Here is a 23,837-nt window from a genome sequence, read left to right on the forward strand (position 1 = left end):
GTGGGGTTTAGCACAATGAACAATCCTTCAGATTTTGGTGGCGATCGGGATCATGATCTGGATTCAGGAATATTTTTAAGAATTACGATCAGCCTGAGCATTAAGACCACAGGGTTTGACACATGCGCAGTATAACTGATGACGCGTTGATGAGGCGTGACCTGCCTCCTTCTGAGAGCAGAGAGATACGTGTGTGGATGTGTGTGCGGGAGCTGCTGTCCGTCCGCGGTGAGAAAGAAAAAAAGCGGTAGATGACGGGATGAGAGACAACGTAGTGTAACGTTATACAGACATAACAACGCTGCTGAATGAGAGAGGCATCCGTCGATACGTTACACGGAAACACACCGTGTTGATAATAAGCCGACCACTTCACGGTACCGCCAGCTGTGAGCTGTGATCTGTTTTTTTAAAGTCACGCATCTTGGCGGAGGTCTGCGCTCTCCGAGTGCCATTCTAGTTTTTGTATTTTATTTTATTTCATTTATGTCGTTTCTTGGCTCTCATGTGTGTGGAAAATGTGTTCTGTGTTGAGGGTGAGTTGATAAATATACTATATAAATTGATATACTATAAAAAAAAAAATTAACAAGTTGTGCATCTTCCTCTGAAAGAATTGAAACAATTACCCCCTTTACATTGTGCATCAAAATGCACAATGTAATCGGATTGCAATCGAATAATACTTGACCACATGAAACTACAGGTGTAAATGCACCAAAAACACATTCAGGATGGATTGTGATCCAATGCGACCCTGACCTGTGACCTCATTGAACACAAGCGTAAATGTAATTGCGTTTTCAATCCAAAAACTACGTTGGCAGAAACAGGCAATGGCGCAAACGAGAGAAGGATGTGACGTTCGGTTGGTTGAGCTGGACAGAGCGATCGGATCTCAGTCGGATCTCAATGTGGACACTGGAGACACATATTTAAACCAGGGGTAAATGTTATCGGGTTAAATCATATCTAGATACATCATACTTGCCAACCCTCCCAATTTTCACAAGAGGGGGTCAAACTTCTCCTATATTTCTCCCGATTTATGGCAAATGTTCACACTTTTTTTTTCCTTTTCGTTATCTTAGCCTGTTTCTGGAACTGTACAGTGTGTATAATCTCTACTGTTTCCACCCGGACGGCAATAGAGCTACACCAACTGTTGTTTCCCGGCAGAAGAGAGCAGTCTATGCTCGCGGCACAGCGCAGTTTTAGCTCATGTTTAAGCTGCGCTCGCCACAGCATGCAACGCTGCAAGTCGGGCTTTGCTCGACGATGCAGCGAAAAGCCGTCGTGGCGCGACACAAGCCGTTGGAAATAACGTGTTTCAGAGCGCAGTGGTGCCGTTGTCGCGTTTTGTCTGAAATGACCTTCAGTGGGTGAGAGATGGAGAGAGAAATGGAGAGAACTAAGAGAAAGAAATACTCAAGCAGGAGCTAAAATAAATAAAAACTGATGAATATTAGTTTATGGAATCTTCACATACTTTATTTCATCTCAAAGGATAACAAAAGGCTTGGTTGCGCCCCAAAACTGATTTTGAAGCCTCCCTCCACAGCTGAACACTGTCGGTCACATAATGTAACTGTCTGCCACAGAGGAAGATCAAGCATGTCAGACACATAAATAATGGAAATCTTAAAAACCTCTCTGGCTCATCTGCTCCTCACTTTGTGGGAGAGGCAATGACGTAGTCTGTCCAGGACATTTACAAAGTCAAAAGTGCTCTTCATTCGATGAGTTCAACATTAGTTCTACAGATAGTCGTCACGCAATTATTGTTTTGTCATTTTTCACATGTATATGCGACAATGTAGCTGTTATCAATTAACATAATGTAATTTGGACCGCAGTGGAGCCCTCAGAATTTGTTCACAGGACTGGCCAGATGGGGCAGTAGTTGCAGTATGTAGGCAAGTTGCAAACTATGTCAATATGAGAGTAAAGGAGTCACATTAGTTCTTTATTTTACAGTTAACATCACTATTTATCCTCCTGTTTAAACATGTTTTGTATTTGTATATGCATATTTTGCAGTATATTAGAACAGGCTTAAGCCTTTAAACCAGCTCTTAAAGCACTGGACAAAACAGCAACTCGTACCACTATTACAATATTATCCAAACCTGCAAATTATTGAGCTTTGATTTGATTTTTTATGACCTATTTTTGTTTACTTTATAAGATACTGCATGGTTTAGCTCCGCCAGCCCCTTGAACAATTTATTAACAGCTCATGGTGAAATAAGACCAACAGGATCATCAACGAGGGGAGATGGGAAATATAAAATATTGATCGACAAAATTTACTCTTAAACTGCTTTTTCAGTTACAGCAACAACATTGCGGAATTATATCCCTCCAGTTATTAGAGTAATATTAAAAAGGGTGTCAGCAGGTATCTCTCTGCCCCGTCATAGGCTGCACTTCTCCTCGCCACTCTGCTGCTCTGTAGCCGCTCTGTGAGCGTCACTGGCCGGCTCTCCAGCGAGCTACGCCCGCTGGCGATTGTTGAGGTTTTCAACACCAAAAAGGCAGATAAACACATGTTAATGTTAATTCATAATGGACATTTGTGTTGTTATATTTAAATAAACTATCCGTCAACAAGGAAATAACAGCCCCTGGTCTCTAGAGAGCTCCAGCAAGCTCATAGCAGTCTGTGAGCGTGACCGCCCGGCTGGCGAGGTAGCGACCCCGGCGGGCATTAACTAGCTGTCATGACAGTTTGTGGAGTTTCTAAACTCCGAAAACTTTGGAGCAAATGTTCGATTTGCCATATAATATCATAAAACTGCCAATATTCAAACTCTACACAGTTGATTTCTCGCCTCAAAAATGTTCACAAGTGAATTCAGTGATGAAATAGGTATGAAAAATTTAGAAAAACAAGCCGTTTTTGGCTGCTGCTGTTGTTGCAACCGTAGCCTGTAGTGGTCCAGCGCTTTGCATTGTGGGATACAGTAGGCGAGGTAGACTGGTCCAATGCACACTGGAGATTTTTTCCAAATCAGTACAACATCCGGGTGTTTTCGGCATACTGTAGATTTAGCTTCTTTTTTTTTCGCATACTGCATACTACATACTACATTTTGGCCAAATCAGTACGTACTGCTAGTATGGAATGAGGTTTTGGATACAGCCAAAGATACAGCTTTGATTTGAACATTGATTGTATGGAACAAAACATTTACTGGGAACAAGCCTACTCAAGTTTAAAAACACCACACAGAAGCCTACCATATCATGCATATTTGACTTTGCGAGGGGGGGACCAGCGATTGTTTCGGGGTGGACGTGGCCAATCCTGGCCCCCACTTGGTGGTACCACTGTTGGACTGTCATGATTCATTTAGAAAAATATCAAGTACTGTCAAGTATAACACTTGTAATTTATGACACTTACAACAAATGTAACACATTTTCTGTAGAATATTAGCAGCCCAGTCACCAGGAAAGAATGCTGGCAGTGTACGTTTCTGCAAACCATGGATACAATGAATGTCGACGTTTTTGCATTCAGTCAGCACAAAGTGACGTAGTGTAATGAGCAACGCGTACAGCAAGTGACGTGACATTTTGAGCGATGGTTAGTGAAAGTTACGTGGTATAATAACAAGGATAGTCTGCCGGGAGCAAGTGGGAGGAGTGGTGGATGGGTCAAACAAACACAGGACTTTGACCCAGGAGGCAGCTGTCCGTGTCCCGTGTGAAAACAAAAGTAAATGTTGACTTTAAGTATGTTATGTAACGTTACGTACGAAAGTCCGCTAAGGGTGGTTGTTATGTATTCACGGTAATTATGTTGTTACGCTTGTTACGTTGCCAATATTTTTATTCTGATTACTGGGGTGAATATTAGCTAGGGTTACGAAAAAGTTGACATATTTTTCCTTCTGACTAGTATGAAAAAATAATCTTGGGAGCACTGAAAAACAAGCAACTGCATAATTGTACCTGATTATTTTCATGTACTAAAAAATCATACATTAGCTTGGGCTTTACCATGTGTGATAATATGTAGGTCACCAATATAAAGTAATCATTAGGTAAATGTAGATTAGCCTACCTATTTTTTTCATTCAGCCCTGACCTGAATAGAACAAACACAGTACTGTATAATGAATGGTTTTAGATCTAGTTCATCATTTCATATTGCCTACAACAACGTCCAAATCTCTGTACTTACCAGTAGAAACGATTGGGAGCCACTCTCTCGTGCACCACTTGCCACCTCCTCCCAAACTCCACCGAGCTGTAGAGCTGTAGAAAGACAACAACAGGCACCGGTGAGTATTCATTCACATCTTCATCAAATTTACCATTTTACACCACGCAAGTCCTCCTCCTATGAGAATCATCCTATGAAATGCTGCAATCAAAATTATGTGCACAGGATTTTTTATCCCTGGGTTTGTTTTCACACTTTGATTTACTTAGTACCTCAGTGATCCATTTAGCAGCTGCAGTGTAACATGCATACACACAAACTGTACGTACAAGTTCTTTATTTGAATCCACTAAATTAGATTACAATTTACATAAGATTCAAACACTGCAGAGGAATAACATGGTTTAAGGACATTTAGGGATAAAAGCATTGTCTGTCTTCCAACACGTCTACTCATTACTGCTGAAACCTTACAGAGATTATTGCTAAACGTACACACAATGACCACCAAGCTAAGAATGGAACCATAAAGACAGATGTGCAGGGCGTAGGTTTTCCTGCACCAGAGAAACGCTGCAACAACATTGTGAATGGGAGGGGGGTGATGAGGAGAGGAGAACCAAGTGTGGTAGGTGGTCTCAATACAGCCATTGTTCACAAGTCAGTAAATCACTGGATTGCTCAGATTATTATCACGCGGCACAGAAAGGGCGGAGAACGCATTTGAAATCTCTGTGGAACGAAACCAACTGTCCATAAAAATAAGAACCCTCATTTGTTCCAATGATTGAGATTTCAGCTGATTTAAATTGAATTATTTTACTAGATTTTAAATCTGCAGTGGGTAGAAATGGAGCAAATGTGATTAAAAAAAGTTATTTTTATAAAATGTCCTGACAGTAATACATGAGACAGCTAATCTGAAAAAAATAAAAATCATGTTCCTCTGTGTCCTCCGGTGCTCCTAATGGCATCTGCAAGATTTCCCAGACCGGAGGAAAACAAGCAGTCAGAGCTGATCTGGAGTCTGCCGTCAATGAGAGCCGGCTGTAAATCACTTGCGAACTCCGACCAAACGCTCAAACTAGGCAGCGCTGATCAAATATTCTGTTACTGTAATGCCTATTTCTCTCCTCAGATGTTTTCAGAATCATCTTGTAGTGTACTGTTTAGCTGTAAAATGAGAAAGTCTGTGACCCGGCAGCCATGTTGAGATCTACCAAGCATCGCCCACCAGCCGGAGCATAGCCAATAGGAACGCTCTCTCTCTCTCTGAATTGACCTGTGATTGATCAAAGTCAGAGCCATGAGGAGGTTCAGGAGTCTAGTTCTCTCTCAGAACTAGACTCCTATTATGGAGTTTCTGCCCAATGATGCCAAAAATGTTCTGCCTACTGAAGCTTTAATTAATTAAATCAATTTTAGAGGTGTTTGTGGCTGAAATTGAGTTCACTCAAATGAAAAAAAAAAATCTAAATATATATTCAATATTTTCTAGTGAAGTGTCTATAATTTTTAGCAATATATATATTATTTTTTTTATTTATTTTTTTTGTCAGGATGATTTAACTTACATAACTGACTCGCACAATATACAGTATGAAGCCTACCTTTGTGGCAGCTCAGACTTATTCAAGAGTGTGGTCTTTCAATTGGAGAGCATGACTTATTGATTTCATGTTCAGATATTGGAATGCTTTCCTCATTCTTTCCACGGCAGAGAGAGACTTGCAACAAAGGCCCACAGCCAGATGCGAAGCGAGGTCGTTGCGGTCAAGGTCGGCACCTTAACACCTAGTGTCCCAAAATGAGCAGTTGCATTCTGCCTACAGTACAATACGTATTCCGTCAGTCGCTCGGTAAATCAACAACACTCACTGCTACACTCACTGAAGTCCTTTTGTCTCCAAACACACCTGCAGTCTCTGACAAAGCACAATGACAAATCTGTTTAGCTCACAGCTGGAATTTAATGAGGCATAAAACTTATCCCAGTGTTTCAAGCTGGACTTTTTTCCATTTTTAGCATGATCAATCATGCGGAATGCGTAAACAACCATTTATTAGAGGATAACAAAAATCGGACTCCGTTTGTTTGTATTAATTTATTTTCTAATTGCATTTATTTACTCTGTAGCGAAGGGTGAAGTGTAGGCCTGCATTTAAAATGCATCCATGAGAACAGTCTCTCCATCTTAAATCCCACACAAATTATCACTGCTGCCAAATCAATAATTATCTTTAATTGTACTAATAGGAGAGTTATTCTTTGAATTCTTATTGCTTCCTTATATTTCGCTGTATTTTAACATCACAAAAACAAAAGACAAGTGTTACTGCCGACATTAATAGATTATTTCGTGAAAGAAAAAATATCTTAAACGCACAATATGCAGTTTTCTGCCACTAGGGGTCTCTCAAACAAAACAATAAGAAAAAACTAAGTTTGGTGACGTCTTCTCCTCTCCAGAACAAATGGACTAGGTGGTTAAAGCTGGTTAAGACACTGAATAAAACTGTTCCATGTCAAAATCAGTGTCTCTACAATGCTGTTCAGGGGACACAGGACGTCCCGGAGGTGCTGCAAGCCGAGCTACCACTAACGTTTGGTCAGCCTGTTTGTCTGATAACTTTGTCATTTCTATGATATTTCATATTTATTTGAGTAATTTCCTGACTATGTTGATTAGCCACACTGTTTGCCAAATAACTTTTGTGCTCAAACTGAAAAAATTGAATTTTTATTTTTATTTTATTTATTTTTCTCTTTTTAAAAAAAAAAAAAAAATTTATTTCAATTTTGAATGCTGATGTTGTTTTCTCTAGTGTGCTTATTGTGTTTGTTTCGAAGCTCAACTACTTACAAATTGGTTTATAAACTATTGTAAGTACGAACTGTAAATTGCATATACGAAAACAACCTCAAACAAAAAAGGGGAAAAAATAAAGTATAAAAAAAAAATGAAAAAAGAAGGTTGTTGGTTAAACAGGATTTTTGGTGTATAACTATAGTAGAAGCTGCAGGTCATACGTCATCCTCCAAGCTGCAGGTGCACTCATGATCGTTTGAATCTGAGCGGCAAACTGATAAATCTGTTTATCCGTCTGTCAGTTTGTCTTCCTAGTTAGTTAGCTAGTTAGGTGTAGTTAGCTAGCCCAACTTAGATAACTGAGGGTTTTAATTTTTAGTTTCCTTCACCTTACTTGTGTTTATTTTCACAATGGCATTTGTGTTTGTGGTGAACGGGTGCAGTCAACGCAGTACGAAATCCCACCGGCAGAATTAACACACTGACTGTCTCTCTCACTCGCTCTCTTCCTTACCGTCTCCTGCTGGAGAGAAATTACCGGAGGTTTGTGGTTTGCCTCTAACAGGTCAGAACGACGGGGAACGCACAACTTTCAGCCCAACAGAAAACCAGAGAAAAGTCCCGTTAGAGAAATAAACAAATCTCAGAGCAGCCAGGTGCGGTGTCGGTGCTGGAGCTGAGGCGAGAGCGGCCGGCGCCGGTGGACGGTGCGCCTCCAAAACGTCCTGAAACTGCATTTCAAACGCCGGACCTTTTTGCAATATGTCTCTCAGTCCTCCGGTGCAATCCGAGCTGCTGCTAAAGTTCCCTCAGCTTATTTAGCTGATAACTTAAGATCCAGACGTCCGGTGACTAAAATCCTTCACCCGGTTAAAATATATAGTTAAAATACGACCAAGATCTAAAAAAATTTATCATAAATATGGCTTAAAACTGGATAAAAAGTAAATTTATGACAGCTTCTGGCAGACAACCACAACACTAACACATGCACAAAGGGGATATGATGCCACTGACAAGAGACCAAATGAAACTATACCTTTCATACATACCTTGATTAAAATTACCGATATGTCTAGGTTTGAAAGTTGTTGGAAACATTTGGGCATTCTTTTAGGCATTTTAAAGCGGAAATGTTGTATATTATACCTTTATACCCTCCGCCTATTGATAGTGAAATGCAGTGAGGCATGATAATGATGCAGTCCTGACATTATGTGACGCATATATACAGTATGCTCCTCAATTTTATCCGCATCATTGGATCACTCCACAGTGGGCATATGCAAACCATATACGCTGTGACTATCGCATCTGGTGTGTGTATGTTCCCATGTCAAAGAGGGAGAGACAAATGGCACGGTCGATGACATTTCCACGACTTCCATGCCAAGCTGTGCTAAGCAGATGCAAGCGAACGGGGGGTGAGGCTGAGGGAGGAGGGGGGGGTGCAGGAAATCACTTTGCCTAATTATCCTCCCGCAGCAAGTTAGTATGTAGCCAAGCAAGTGACAGTAAAAAGGCAGAGAGCAGGAGCCAGGCGGGGGAAGGTGAGGGGGGGCGGAGGGGTCGACGCAGCCTTTACAACCTCCAAAGGTCTCTCAATCAACAAATGCAGCGGCGCTGCCAACACGAGGTGAGGAAAGTGAAAGAGATGCAGTTTTGCGGGTGGAGACGATGTGTGCCAGTTAGGGCAGGGGTGAGCGAGTCGGCGCCTGACATATAGGGAGTGAACACAGCATAAATACTTGGTGAACCACAGCCTGTTTCACTTAAATCTTCACTTAAAGGTCCAACTTAAGACATTTTTTATGTAATGTCTACAGAAGTTCTACAGAACAAGGTCTGTGAAGAGTTTCCCTTATGAAAAAGTAGTATACTTCAAGTTTATTTTATCAAGTAAACAAGTATATTTCCCAAGTATACTTTATGTAGTAAATATATACAGTATATATATATATCAATGTACTAGTAGTATACTTGTAAGTGTACTACTTCAGTACTTCTTGGGACTAAATTGACCCACTTTTTACTTTATAAAAGTATACTTTTAAGTGTACTATATGTGTAAGAATAGTAAACTTTGAGAACACAACTAGTTTACATCGAAGTCGTATTTTGTACTGAAACTATACTATGAAGTGAACTATACTGCAAGTAAACTTCTAGCTATACTGTTATATACTTGTAACCCACTTTTTAGTTTATGAAAGTACGCTTTAAAGTATACTCTCAGTAAACTACTAGTTTAATAGTTTTTATACTGCAAGTATACTTGTACGTTTTCTTTAAGTTATAGTACTTAGCCAATGATTTATGCATAAATACATAAAGAGACTGGCTCCTTTTGCTATCTGATTTGATGTTTTGTGATGAGATTAGAGGATAAATACAATTTGTTTTTCTCACATGAACGGAGAACACAAAAACATAAATTATCCTTGATGAATTGAAGTAAACTCATATCAAAACATACGTTTAAAAACTCACACACACTAATAGGCTACTCTATCAAAAAGTGAGCATAAGCCAAGTATACTTAGACTTTTCTGTATACTTGACAGTATAAGCCAAGTATATTTACACTTTTTCCTGTATGCTAGTCAGTATAAGCCAAATAAACGTAAGTATAATTTTGTTAAGTATATCTCTGATTAGTACATAGTAGATTCTGCGTTTTTTCACATTAAACTCTGTAAAACTACAGTTGAGTTCAACCAAAGCACACTTGGTGATTATTGGAAAGAGTAACGACGACGGTTTTAGTGAGTGTTATTTTGTTTCTGTCCAGTTTGAATGAAGTGTTTTACGATGCTCCGCTACGTACAGCTGATCTCAACATAAAGAAAAAATACACGTAGATGATGGTGCAAGCTGAACGGAGAGGGGGGCGGAGGTCTGCGCTCTCCGAGTGACATTCTAGTTAATACTGCATCACTTGTTCCGACCGTCGAATAACGCCGCTGGTGGGTTTACATTGAAGCTATCCGAAAGCCCGGTTCGGTTCGTCACATATGGTCACTAAAGGGTGCCTCTCTGCGTCGGTGAATAAATATATATCATGTTAACGTGGGGAAATTGACACGTGTTGTTGGACATTCATCGGAGAACGCACAAAATATGAGGAATAACTTTGAGTAAGATATCAAGAAAACGTTGTTTGGTGATATGTTGTACGAATTGAGCTTGCAAAAGATTTGTTATTTTTTTTTTGCCAGCACTAGGCTTGCAAATAACATTCTTTTATACATAATTCCTTTAATGCATAAAACGCAGTAGAAAAACGGTGTGATGACTTCTGATGCCTTAAACCCATAATCCCCATCAGATCATTGGTTTATGATTATCATTTAAGAGTGCTTTGAAAGCCCATAGACCCATATTTACATTTATTCATGCACTGCATTCAGACATATATAACCCAGTAAATTGGCGACACAACTGAATTCTAAAAAAAAAGGTAAACTGAAGTGAAAAATGACAACTTGAAAAGGTTTTTTTTTATGGGTTTCAGGCATCTCGGAGTTATCAAACAGCAAACTCAAGGACTGTGTGGTGAAGGTGTATATATGTGTGTGTGTGGGTGTGTGTGTATGTGTGTACGGGGATTATATACTCGCTGCACAATGAAAGTGTGATGTTCCTTCAAGTAGAGAAAGCCGACTCAGAGGCAGGGGGCATGCTCACACACGCACGCACGCACGCACGCACGCACGCACGCACGCACGCACGCACGCACGCACGCACGCACGCACGCACGCACGCACATGTCTCCTCACCAAAGGAGAATGCCTTCATTATTCATCACAACTGAAACATTAGACTCAAATGGGCTGAGCTGCAAGAAAAGCATTTTATTAATGCAAACAGTTATCTTAAAATGTCTATGAATTTGACCTCTCTCTCTCTTTTCTGTCTCTCTCTTTGCCCCACTAGTTCACAGATACAATTATTTTTGCATACTCCTGCACTTTGCCTCCTTAGATGATTATTTATTCGTAAAAACCATTTGCACGGCGTCTCTAAGCTCTGGCAGGGTAATCCTGAGGTGAAGTTGATGGTAAAACATTTGACTGAGCGATAATACGGCCGCGTTTGAAATTCACCTGACTGTCAGTAACGATACCAAAATGACTTGTTTTGACTTTGAGAAATATAAAAAACACTTTTCTACAAAAGGATTTAATAACCCTTTAAATTTGAATCCTAATAATTATAACAGTTGCACAATACCTTTGACTTTTGATCTAAATCAGGAATTATGTGATCAAAGAATAAGTAACGAGATTATGAATCTGATCAGAAAGTCAGCTCTCAGTAAATGATAGTTCACAATACTGCAACAGGCATAACCTGGTCCAAAGTTCAAAATAATGAGTCATAGTAATTTAGATTAACTACGTCAAAAAATGGATTTTAAAAGTTATGAGACAGTAAATCAAAATTCTGGCCAGAACCTCAGCTTCATTCTTAAATTATGTTATGTTAATGTTTATATTAATTAATTTGTTAATTCAACCTTTTGAAGTCCAAAATAAACTTTTGACTTACAAATAAGTAATACATTGTTCTCACTTAAATATAAGATATCGATATAATGATCTTCAATTAACGTAAACGACTTTTTTTTAAATTAATTTTTTAATTTTTAATTTAATTTTATGTTGTTGTTTTTTTCACTTATAATTGTAAGTATTGGTGTTATTGTTGTTATTGGTATTATTATCAAAACGTCATCATCATTATCATTATTAATATATATAAACACAATAAAATAAATGAATAAAAAAGTATGAGATATTGAAACAAAATTATCGTTAAGTGGCTTTTATTTTGGTCATACTAATTCCGATTTTCAAAGTCACAATACGGACTCCTAATTTTGACTTTAAAGTGGGTCACATTGATTGGAAAGGTGAACATTGTGATGTTTTATCTCATACTTTGGATGCAGAAAGTCTTTTTGGATTCAGTAAGATCATGACTTAAAAAAGTCAAACCTTTTCTTTTCTGTCTCTACCTGGTGAAAACCTGTATTGAGTGAATTTGGAACAACTTGAATCACACAATCTCCGTGCATCCACCTCTCTCCCACATGAACTTCATGAACTCTGCTTGTGTGCTCCGAGCCACACTCTTGTGTAACAAGATCTCACTTTTATCCAACTTGCTCCGAGGCACTGCATCCCCGGACTGTTGTTTCTAATCTGATTTAACACTCAGTTTCTTTTGATATACCTTTGAACAAACCGACCGCTAATCTAGCCTTGCCCGTGCCCGTTCTCTAACCTTTTGGTCGTGGCTGTAGGCCAAAATCCAGTCCTCCTGCTCGGGGTGGAAGAGCAGGCTGAGGATGTAGAAGCTCAGCCGGTACTTCTGGTAGGTAGCCCCTTCGTCGGAGCTGATCAGAAGACTGCTCTCCACCTCTGGATCGGTCAGCAGCATGATCTGAAGATGGCAGAAGGGATGAGACGTTAGGGGACAATGCGGAGCTCCACTTTGTGGTTTTTTCAGCACTTAACAGAGGCAAGGTCTGCACTATTAGAAAGACCGATTACCATATCTGAGATATAAAGCGTATTATTACGACTGTGGCTGCGGATTATTATGTTAAAAACGTGTCCTACACACAGTCATTTTCCCTTGACGATGCCATATCTCAAATAATAACTTGTATCTGTTGGGCTTGATGATATAATCAGTATGATACATCTTGCAGCAAATGTGTGTGTGTGTGTGTGTGTGTGTGTGTGTGTGTGTGTGCCTCATCATTCACATTTCCGCCGTTCGTCTCACTCTTCATTCTCTCCGCCTATGCTCAATCAGGCCTTGAAAGCAGTAATTTCCCATGAGCTTCTTTCTTTTCTTAGAGGTCCCACTTTTTTTTTTGCCAAGTTCTGGCACAGTCCCCAAAAGAAAAATCACAAAATCACAAAGAAATCCCCAGATGATATCAGATGCAAATATAATTGAATCAGTGGACCACAAGACACACAAGCGCTCTCATCATGAGGACAGTGAGAGAGGCATGCTGGTGGTTGTGTGTGGATGTGATACTGCATGCCGCTGCATGTATATGTGCTCATGAGTAAAGTCTATAACCAATACTGGCACTGGAAAATGCTCGCTCCCGGTGTAACCCTCATTAAAGATGCATATTGGCTAAGGTACAACATATAGATGTTTAGCAGTCAGCTCATAACAGGAAAAAAAGGCCCGGTCAGCATTTACTCTCACTCAAGGGCTTAATTTCCAGTGGGGAAATCATCTTACTAAATTCTCTCTGAACATTGTTCTCTCATCGTCCTGATTGAAAAATCATTGGAGAAGAGGAGGTTTTACCCAGAAATGTTGATACTAAGGATGCACCAATCCGATTCTGACTGTTTACGTCTGATTACACGTGCGTGTACTACACAGGCGGCAACCTCCAGTTCTGAAAAGTGAAGCCAATGTGGAAGTGCCTAAAACCTGCATTCTATCAAATAGCCAGCAGGGGGCGACTCCTCTGGTTGTAAAAAGAAGTCTGATTGCATAGAACTCTTATTTTTTTATTTATTATCTTATTTTATGAGTCTCAGTCACTAGTTTCAAGTCTTCTTCAATACAGCATGATGTTCATTTAGTAAATTATGGTCACATTTAGAGTCAGAGACGATAAAGCAGGGGATGCTTTAGGGAGGGGCTACCTTTTGATTGACAGGTCACTACCACGGCGTTGTCCAGTCAGGGTTTTGTCTTAGAACTTTAACCCTTTCACAGTGTGTTTTCAGTTCATGAAGGTTAATTGTAACATTTTGGTCGCTGACCAGCAGACCAGTGTCGGAGGATCCTTGCTTACGGGATGGAGTATAAGGGTGGAGAAGGTTGGTTAGGTACTGGGGCTATATTTACAACAAGAAATTAATAATTACTAATTTATCGTTACATAAAGTTCATAAAGTTTGTCATAACTCAACAAATCACAAAAAAGGCATGATTGTTAAGGGAGTCTGGGGATTTCCGTTTCGTGATTTTTTACCCTAGGTACATTGACTTGACTTGAAAATTGAAATTTAATTTTTTTTTTGGAGTACTCATCCAAACTTAAACAAAATGGGCGCTCTTATTTATTAATTTCTGAAAAGTGTCTATTGTCTGAGGTATGGTTATTGCAGTTAAAGGTCTCATATTGTAAAAAGCGACATTTTCATGTCTTTTATTTTATAAAGCATGTTTAAGTGCTATATAAATACTGTTAAACTATCAAAACGCTTAATATAAGGAGAATTACACACAGTCCGTATTCAGAAATTGTGTGTTTGAAACAAGCCGTTAGGATTTCGGTCCATTTGTGATGTCACAAATCTACAATATTCAAACCATTTCATGGTTTTAAACGTAAACATTCTAAATGTGTCCCAGTTTATTTCCTGTTGCGGTTTATGTGAATGACATCAGCTGACGGGAAGTAAACATGGACCTAAACTGTTGCATAGCAACGCAATTCCATTGCAATTTTGAACATTACAGCATGTAAAAATGTTGTAGTAGAAACAAAAAATACAAGTATAAACCTGACAATGAGCACGATATGGGACCTTTAATGTACTTATAACAAGACAGAAACTGACTTGAGGTGACAAAACAATCCTTAACTTGTTAGTCGATGTTAGAATTGCGAAAGCGCGGCTTTGTTTTGTTGTCAATTACAGGCACTTACAAGTGCCGGAGCTGGAGTGCTGACCCTGCGTCGCACACTGGGGGGCTTATATGTGGTTTAGAGATGGCCTTTGGCATGACAATCTCTATGTGCCCATTATGTCATCAGACAGCCGTGAGAAAGAGAATACACACTCCTCTCACAGTCAATATCCCTCTCAGTGTGGCACCGTGCGGCAGTGTTTCTGCTCTCTCATGCTAGTGAGTCATTTGTCAGCACTCGCTTGGGTAACAGCAGTTACCACTAACACCAGATCATCAATCACAAAAGGCAGATCTAATGCCACACAGTGAGCCACATGCTTACCGGTCCAATCAGATGCTCTCAAACGCTGTCTGAACTACGAAATCCCAATTAACGTCGTGCTCGCTCCCTGGAACTGGAACTCAGCTGGAATAATGGACAACTTTATAATTGACACATGTATTACTGGTAAATGGGGGGTATCGGGAATATTATATTTTTTGGGATTCTTACAGAAATATGTATTCTGCTAATATACACTGGGATATGAAGATTAATACACCCTGAGATGTGAAAATACAATATTGAGATTGCTGCAGCTCTGATGCAAGAGGCTTTGTTTTTGATTTATTCTCTTGTATAAAAACCTTATTTAACCTTTTTCAATCATAAAGAAATAAGAGAGAAGGCTGGTGGACAGTTCCAGGAAATGATGGTGTGAAAATAGGAGGGCTTTGCCTCGTTTGCATTCTACAGTCATTCCCTTCTCCTCAGTCGCTCCACACGCAGCATTCCTGATGCCGAAGTGGCTCAAAATGTAACTTTTGCATGTCGATGTTTCAATGAGATCCCATAAATTCATTTTGTGAGGGCATGACAGGCTTCAATGTCATATTCCTTTCTATTTCCTTTTATAGCTGATGAATTTGAAGTTATTATTCTGGCTGAGGTCATGCCCAGGGCAGACATAAAGGGAATAAAAACAATGATTTGCAGTTGTTGTCACTTATGTTAAGACGTATTTTAAGATCAACTAATCGATACTTGAACCCGAGAGCCTCCGGTACCCTCATCCCTTCATCCATCGACACTCAACCCTCATCCTCCCATTCTTTCATCCCTTCATCCCCTCATCCCTCAACCCTCATCCTCCCATTCCTTCATCCAAGTATCCCGTCATCCCTCATCTTTTCTTCCTTCATCCCCTCATCCCTCGACCCTTACCCCCCATCCTTTCTTCCCTCATACCTTCATCCCACCATCCCGTCATCCCTCGACCCTTATCCCCTCATCCCTCGACCCTTATCCCTCATCCTTTTTTCCCTCATCCCCCATCCCTTTATCGATCATCCCTCATCCCTCGACCCTTATCCCTTCATCCCTCATCCTTTCTTCCCTCGAACCTCATCCCTTCATCCCTCATCCTTTTTTCCCTCGACCCCCATGCCTTTATCCCTAATTCTCCTCCTAACCTGTTCCTCCTATTATTGCTCCCCTCCATCTCCAATAAGGAATAAAGTATTCCAAACCCCTACAATAATTGGTGTGTTTTTTGTTAGTGGACCAAAAGTGTTGTTCATGGGGCAGTTCACAAAACCAACTGGGTCTGTCCCCCTCAGTTAAACATAACTAAATTGCCTACTACTTGTAGGGAACCAATCTGAACACTGAGGGTGTCATTATTCTGCAGACATTACAGTCCGTAATCAATTTTCATTTCATAATGATAAAAATGTCTCTCGTCACTTTCATTCTTCACCTTGAAACTACATCTGCGAGCTTTTCCCACATTTTCATCAACTCCCATCTGCTGATAAAACATTGAGATGTGATTAAAATGTCTGGAAAAAGCCAGCAAGTGGACCTTGAGTTAAGATTTGTCAAAGAAATATCTTATCTTGCTGTTGATTTTATGCCATTAGAGATGCTTTTTAAGTGCTGTTAAAGCACAAAGCTTATTTCAATTTTTTAAACTGCACTATTCAAACAAGCCATTCTGAACCACAGCTGCAAAAAAATCCTAGACTGCATCCAAAATCACATACTACTGTATGTACTACATACCCAATATGTGTACAGCATTACTTTTGTGTGAATAAACAATAGTATGTATCTTTTCGGACACACAGTAATTTACATCGTCACTTCCCGAGAGCCTCCTTGCCAGTTAGAGACGTGTAACCATGGTAACCCATGCCAATGTCATGTGATCAGCTTTGCGAGAATCAAAATCTGAATTAATTTTAAATATATATTATGCCTGGAAAAGTGAAATCTTATACTTACAGTGAAATTGAAGCATTATTGATGTTACAGAGCTGCCTGTCAACGTCTGTTATGGACGTCGTCTTCACTACCGCATTGCATTGTGGGATATTGATGCTCCCGTAGTGTCCAGCGTTGCATAATGCAATATTTCACCTGAAATAGTACGCAATTGGCATACTATTGGTTTACTAAGGCACTAAGGTTTCGGACAAAATCTCACGAACTGTTTTAGTGCACTAAATAGCATGTTAGCGTGGAATTTCGGATGCAACCCTAATGCTACTCAGTTAAGTATATTACTTATAATTTCAACTTTAAATGGCTTTGTATAGCTCCATAGACTGTATAGTCTTCAGATATGGTATTGATAACCAATCATATAAATGTCTCTTTAAGGGGACTGTTTGTAAGAATCAGAAATGCTTGTTAACAGCGACACCTGTGACAGCGTCCTGTTGCTCGCGCTCGTGCTTGTGCTCGCTCTACATAGACATGAACGAGCATCGTTCAAAACAGTGAGGCGACACACGTCATCTGAAACCACAATATCACTCTATATGTCACCTGTTTGGCAGTAATGTTAGCTGACCAGACGAAGGTCTCTCCATGAATCAATGCTGATCCTAGTGTTGGCTTTTCCTGCCTCAGCCTCCCGACCGCGGCCGGAGGGAACAGGGGAGACACCGGAGTTTTGGTCGGAGACGATAACGTTTCTCTCTGTGGAGCCCCGTCACTTCACAAGACACGGGAAACCTCTGTTGGTCTGGAGGAGCTGCAGCAGTTATTTCGGCACAAACGTCCACTATTCACTAGATATTCTCAGAGCTAAACTAACTCTTCTGCAGTGTGGAGTGTGCGCGCATGCACGTGAGAGGTGGAGCGAAAGAGCGAGAACGAGCGTGGTGTGTGAGTGAAGACAGGCAGAGGAGCAGAGTACAGCAGAGACTCCGGCCCTGGAGACCAAAGTCTCCCCCGCGTCCTCCGACCGCGGCCAACACTGTTTAACAGACGGGCTTCACTAGATATAACTTTGTGGTTTTGGTGCTTCCCTGTAGTTTGTGTTGGAGTCTTGTTTAAACAGCGTTGCCACACGCGAGCACGCATGGGACCCCGACCCTCAATGATTTATACGGGTTAAGAAGTTACAAACAGTCCCTTTAATTAACCCGAAACAGCTTTGTAATGCAAATGATTTTGGTCCAAATGAATAACTTTTGGTTAAAAAAAAGTGCTTCCTAGAAATACAGCAGTCTTGGGAACTCGCTATAAAACTTTTCTTATCAGCACTGGATAAGTAAAAGATCAACACTTGCACACTTACAGAAAAAAGAATAACATTTCCCTCAGTGGAAGAGAAGACTGTGAGCTTTTGAGTGCAGTCATATCTGTGTGTGAGAGACTGTAAATTCTGAGGCCAAAAAGGTTGAAAATGACAAAGGTTAATGAAGTGTATATGTGCCAGCTGGAGGACATTTAAGATATGTGTAAGGAATACTGGAGTTAATTCCGCCGATGCCGTGTACCGTAAATACTCCGAGATAGAATATTAATGAAATTAGCTTCATACTCTCCATTTCACAAAGTCACCCAGTAATTGGATTGTGACTCCTCTCTATAAATCTACGCCTAGTTTTTCCCACCCTGCAATAAATAGATTTCTTTGTTGTTGTCAGACTGTAAGCAGGTTCAGATTTGGGAAAGCGTTCAAAAAAGTGGAACAATGAAAAGCGCTTGAGATTCAATCTCTCTGGGGCAAGTCAATTTTCTAGCTTTTGCCGTAACAGCGACTTGGTTGGGAATGATTTAATACAAGTAAATAAACTTGGTTTCAGCCAATTCCTGTTTATTTTGATTTCTGAGCAAAAAAAACAACAAATTGTAAACAAAGAATGATCCACCTGAGGTTACAGTTTTGAACTTACTGGGATTGACGGAGCCGGCAGGAACCCAGGAGCTCTCTCGCTATCAGAGCGCAGCAGAACTGGGACAATGAAGGAGGTCAAGGCCAGTTCACATTTAACCTATAGCCTATAATACGTTTTTCTTCATGTCTGTCAGTGATTGTATGTTTCAGAACTCCTGTTGAAGCATAAGTATATTTCCTTTTTACCAAAGAGTCCTTTGGCCTGTCTTTTTGTAGCCACTATGAATGTCTTCTCTCTCTTCTCTGATTCAGATATTTCAAAGAGTACAGTATGTTTCTCAAAGAATGCCAGAAAGGGAAAGGAAATGAAGGACGGACCACTTTGCAAAACCACTTCTTTTTGCAACCACTTCTTTACAACACATTCAGTGGTTCTCTGTGTGTGATGAAGCACAATGTACAGTATATGTGCTATAAAAGGGATGGGATTCTACGGGTTATTTTGTATAAATACCTCACCAAGCTACAGAAGCAACTGTGGATTATTTCACACCTGTATCAGCAGAGACTGGGAGGAAAATAGGAAAAGTGAACTTATAGTCCAGAGGTACTAAATCTCATAATTAAAGCCAAAGGGCAGTCAAATAGGGCAGGTGTAGCCAGGAGAGAGTAAAGTATTCACAAGAGGGTGATAAATGTCAGTCGCAAACATGTGCCGGACCGGCTAAAGGTCTTGACATCTCCTGCCGTCAATGTAACAAGGCAAGAACCCGGAGAAAACTTTGAGACTGTTGTCAGACACTTATAATGATAACGATCACAAATACAAGCACTTTTAGCGGCCGTAAATTATGTTGCTTGCCCCGATAGGATTACAGCGCAGCCCGTGAACAGCTGCCGGTTAAAGTGCTGATTTCCCGATTAGTCAGTTAGACACGAAAACATGGGAAAATAGAGTTCAACCCTCTGAGACCTGCCTGTAGCAGGTTCAGTTTAAGAGCTAGAGTGAAGGAAGATAGGCAGATATATTGTGAAACTAGAAAACCTAACAAATCCATTGGTACCAACCATGTCATACTAGCTTATCGGGAAGGAAGCAAAATAACTTTCCAAAGTTAGGCTACATTTTGGAAAAGTTACCTGGCTGCCTTAAAAAGATGAGTTAATTCAAAAAGATGCTTAGTTGAGCCAACTTTTATTATTATGTTTATACAACTAAAAATTATAAATTGATTCAACAAGATGCTTAGTTCAACCAACTTTTATTTTCACGTTTGTACAATTAAAAATATCAATACAAGTGAGTTGGTTTGACTAGTTATTCTATGTTGTCTCAACTAGGATTTAGGTTTGTACAACTTAATGTCTTGTTGGTATCACTAAAAAAACTTGTTGATTACACTTAAAGTATAAGGTTGATGGGACTATTTTGTCAGCCTCACTTTTGTCACCCCAACAATTTATTCTAAGTTTAAGGAACAGCGATATATATGTGCAAACAACTTAAGTTTCTTAGCTTGCCTAAATCAAGGCAGCCAGGTTACGATTTTTTTTAAGTTGAATCAACTTGTTCTTTTTTATAGTGTGGGTGCCCGCGATTCTCCCCTTTACAGACATGCCCACTTTATAACAATCACATGCAGTTTTGGGCAAAAAGCATGCAGTTTTTTGAATGCAGTATAAATCTGTTATTTTCGCCTATTCTAAAAATTATCATATTTCTGCATATTTCTTTCACACATACTGCATACTGGAATTATATTAATTGGGTATCACTGTAAAGCTGAGACTCTTGTGGGTCCAATGAGCCCAACTGTATTCATGTGTGGTGATGTTAGTCCCCATAGTAGCCATTTCATTGCAGTGAGACCATTTTTTTTTTTTATTTGACCTCACTGTATAAAATGACCTGTGGTGACCTCTAGGATAATCACAGCCTCATGAAATATTACAACCACACACTAGAGACCTAGAGCATTCAGAGGATGGATGGCTTTTCTAGCTAGATTGACAATAAAGGGGTTTCTGAGCAGTTTACACAACAGAAGTGCTCGCCATCCAATCACCGAAAAATGCAATTCTTGCAGAAATCTCCAAATGTCAAAAGTTTTTGATCCCAAATCACAGCTTGGCTTTTTCTATGCTGTTCCTCAAGGTCTTGGTGTCTTAATGCGGTATTTTAAAAGGATTATTGATAATTTTTTATCAATTCTCGAGTGGAAAACAATTGTTAAATTTAGCACCAAATCTGTGTAACAAATGGTATCAACCCAAAATAATTGCTGCAACAACTTATGAGACATAATAGAGCATGCACCATCATATACCTCTATCATAATGTTCTAAACCCCTATACACTTTCACAATGATTTCTTTCTGATTTCTTTTCTGATTTATGACTGGAACAACTTGACACACAGTGCCGAGCTGCTCCAATTAATCTTCAGGTTCCCAGCTTTCAGATGATGTACACCACTTCTATGTGACATCTTTTACCTGCTATCTCCCCCTAAAGACCCCCTGTACCCCCCTAGAGAATAAAATGGGTCTATTGTGGGTCTCAGAGGGTTAACGCAGAGCTATAACTCCAGCTTTAACCGTAGCAGTGGCAGATCAGAAAACATTATTTAGAATCTTTTCGAAAGCATGATTAACGGTTTTGGAGGAAAGTGATAAGCAACGTCCTTCTGCTGATAGGCCGCTCGTCTGGGTCGGATGAGCTAAGATCTGCAATGCACCTCATCACATCTGATCATTATTTGCAATTATGATTACATCTGTCGACGTCTCGCACAATATTCTTAAAATGGATTGCAAATTTTATGCACGTTAATATATCTTACATTCTGTGCTATGATAATTCTACATTTAAAGAACTTAATGTCTATATGTCTTAAAGGTCCCATATTATAAAAAAGGGCGATTTTTATGTTTTTTTTTTATTATAAAGCAGGCTTAAGTCCTATATAAATACTGTGAAAGTATCGAAACGCTCAATCCACAAGAAAATACACACAGCCTGTATTCAGAAACTGTGCGTTTGAAACAAGCCGTCAGGATTTCTGTCCATTTGTGATGTCACAAATATATAATATTTAGACCATTACACAGATTTAAATGTAAACATTCTAAATAGTACACATGGACCCAAGCTGTTGCCTAGCAACGCAATTCTGTTGAAATTTTGTCACAATTCCATCGAAATGCGCTAAAACGGAGTGTTTCAGGCAGAGGGTAAATACAGGCATATTCAGGCCGACAGTATGAGGAAAATTAAGTTTTTTTTAACATTACAGCATGTAAACATGTTCTAGTAGAAACACAAAATACAAGTATGAACCTGAAAATGAGCACGATATGGGACGTTTAATGTATATATTCTATATTATTATAATTCTATTTTCTTCAGATACAAGTGCATCTTGTATCTCTAATCTTGCTGCTCTTAAAGGAGTTAGTTTGATAATTTTCCCCATTCATACCAATATCCATGCTTTGAATGTGAGCAGACGTCAGTCCCAGGTCATCTTGGACTTTCTCTTGTAATTGTAAGGTGTGCAGCCCGGCTGATCGAGATTATCAACAATTGTATTGGCACTTTACAAAAATGTACAGACTCACTGGACGTCAGTAAGAGGAAACGGACTGAAGTGACGTGTGCAGTAATTGAATTAAAAGTTTTTTTTAATGATATTACCACATGCCATTCTTTTATCATGCAAAACCAAAGTAAAAAATATTTTCATCTTAACGTGTTGGCATACTAAACCCTGCATCATGATCATACTTCACCCAACCTTAAGATCTTAAAAATAGAGAGGATTTAGAAACAAATGTAAGTTTCAGAGTCCTTGTTTCTGGTGACTACAGTACACTGCAACAGCATTTTTATGTTAAACTTTTGTTTAAACCAGGAAAGAAAACTGAATAATTCTCTCCTCTGTTGTGAACTACTGTGAATCTCTGGCATAAACTAATATTCATCCATTTTTATTTATTTTTGTGCCTGCTTGAGTATTTCTTTCTCTTAGTCCTCTCCATTTCTCTCTCCTTCAAATAATAACAATAATAATAATAATAATATATTTTATTTGGTGGCGCCTTTCAGGACACCCAAGGACACCTTACAAAGATAAAAATAATACTGGAACAGATAAAAACAGCCAGACACGACGAAAACAACGGCAGAGCGAACATAACAAGAGACATTCAGGCAGACATGTATGAGAGGGAATAAAACAGTAATGTGAACACAACAGTGAGTTTAAACAGGCTAAGATAACGGAACAGGAAAAAAAGTGTGAAAATTTGCCATAAATCGGGAGTAATACGGGAGAATTGAGTCCCCCGGGAAGAAACCGGGAGAGGGCGATGAAAAACAGGAGTCTCCCGGGAGAATAGGAAGGGTTGGCAAGTATGATCGTGAGTCAAAGCTTGCATTATATGTTATTTATATCACTGATTCATTAAAGGGTAAATTTGCCCATTTCAACCTTATCTCTCTATCCGAGTTCGGGATATAGTGTGAAAAATGCCTGCAGTTGTAGGCGATGTTCCCTCTGTCTCTGGGGCCGGACAGGTGCAGCTTCAAAATCTGTCGTTCTTTCGGCATCGTGCGCCGTCATTTGACGTGACAGTGACGCAGTTGGTGGCAGGAAAAACTAACAGGCTACATCTGCTTGAATTTGTTTGGGTAGCAAGGGGGCGTTTTCTAGATGCCGCTCAAAAACAGAACTTCCTTACTCTCTTATTTATGTTTCCGACAGCAAAAAAGGCAGCCCTACGGAGCCCCTCTAGACCCCTAGGAGAACATTTTCATTAAGCTGTGCTCTCAAGTTAGTAACTCGTTCCCATGAGTTAGAAACTTGTTCCCTCGAGTTAGTAACTCGAGGAAACGAGTTACTTCATAGTGCACTTCTTCCAATCATTCCTGACAGTCCACGCATTGCTGATGTACGGAGCCCCCCTAGATGATGTACTTCGGTAAAGTTGGAAAGATATTGACAGATTCAAACTTCCTGGATCAATAACTCATAACAGAAATGTTGTTAAAAC

At 39.7% G+C, this 23,837-nt stretch overlaps 1 protein-coding gene across 1 annotated transcript in view; it reads right to left on the reverse strand.

Annotated features, from left to right (window-relative positions):
* Window positions 1-23,837, reverse strand: part of sorcs1 (sortilin-related VPS10 domain containing receptor 1) — a 215,061-nt gene that overhangs the window by 59,410 nt on the left and 131,814 nt on the right. The window contains exons 4-5 of the mRNA XM_074631017.1: window positions 12,274-12,432; window positions 4,193-4,266 (exon numbers count right to left, since the gene is read on the reverse strand). Coding sequence (XP_074487118.1) covers window positions 4,193-4,266; window positions 12,274-12,432 — 233 coding nt within the window. The remainder of the gene's footprint in view (window positions 1-4,192; window positions 4,267-12,273; window positions 12,433-23,837) is intronic.

The sequence above is a fragment of the Sebastes fasciatus genome, chromosome 3 (assembly GCF_043250625.1).
Source record: "Sebastes fasciatus isolate fSebFas1 chromosome 3, fSebFas1.pri, whole genome shotgun sequence".
Classification (NCBI taxonomy): domain Eukaryota; kingdom Metazoa; phylum Chordata; class Actinopteri; order Perciformes; family Sebastidae; genus Sebastes; species Sebastes fasciatus.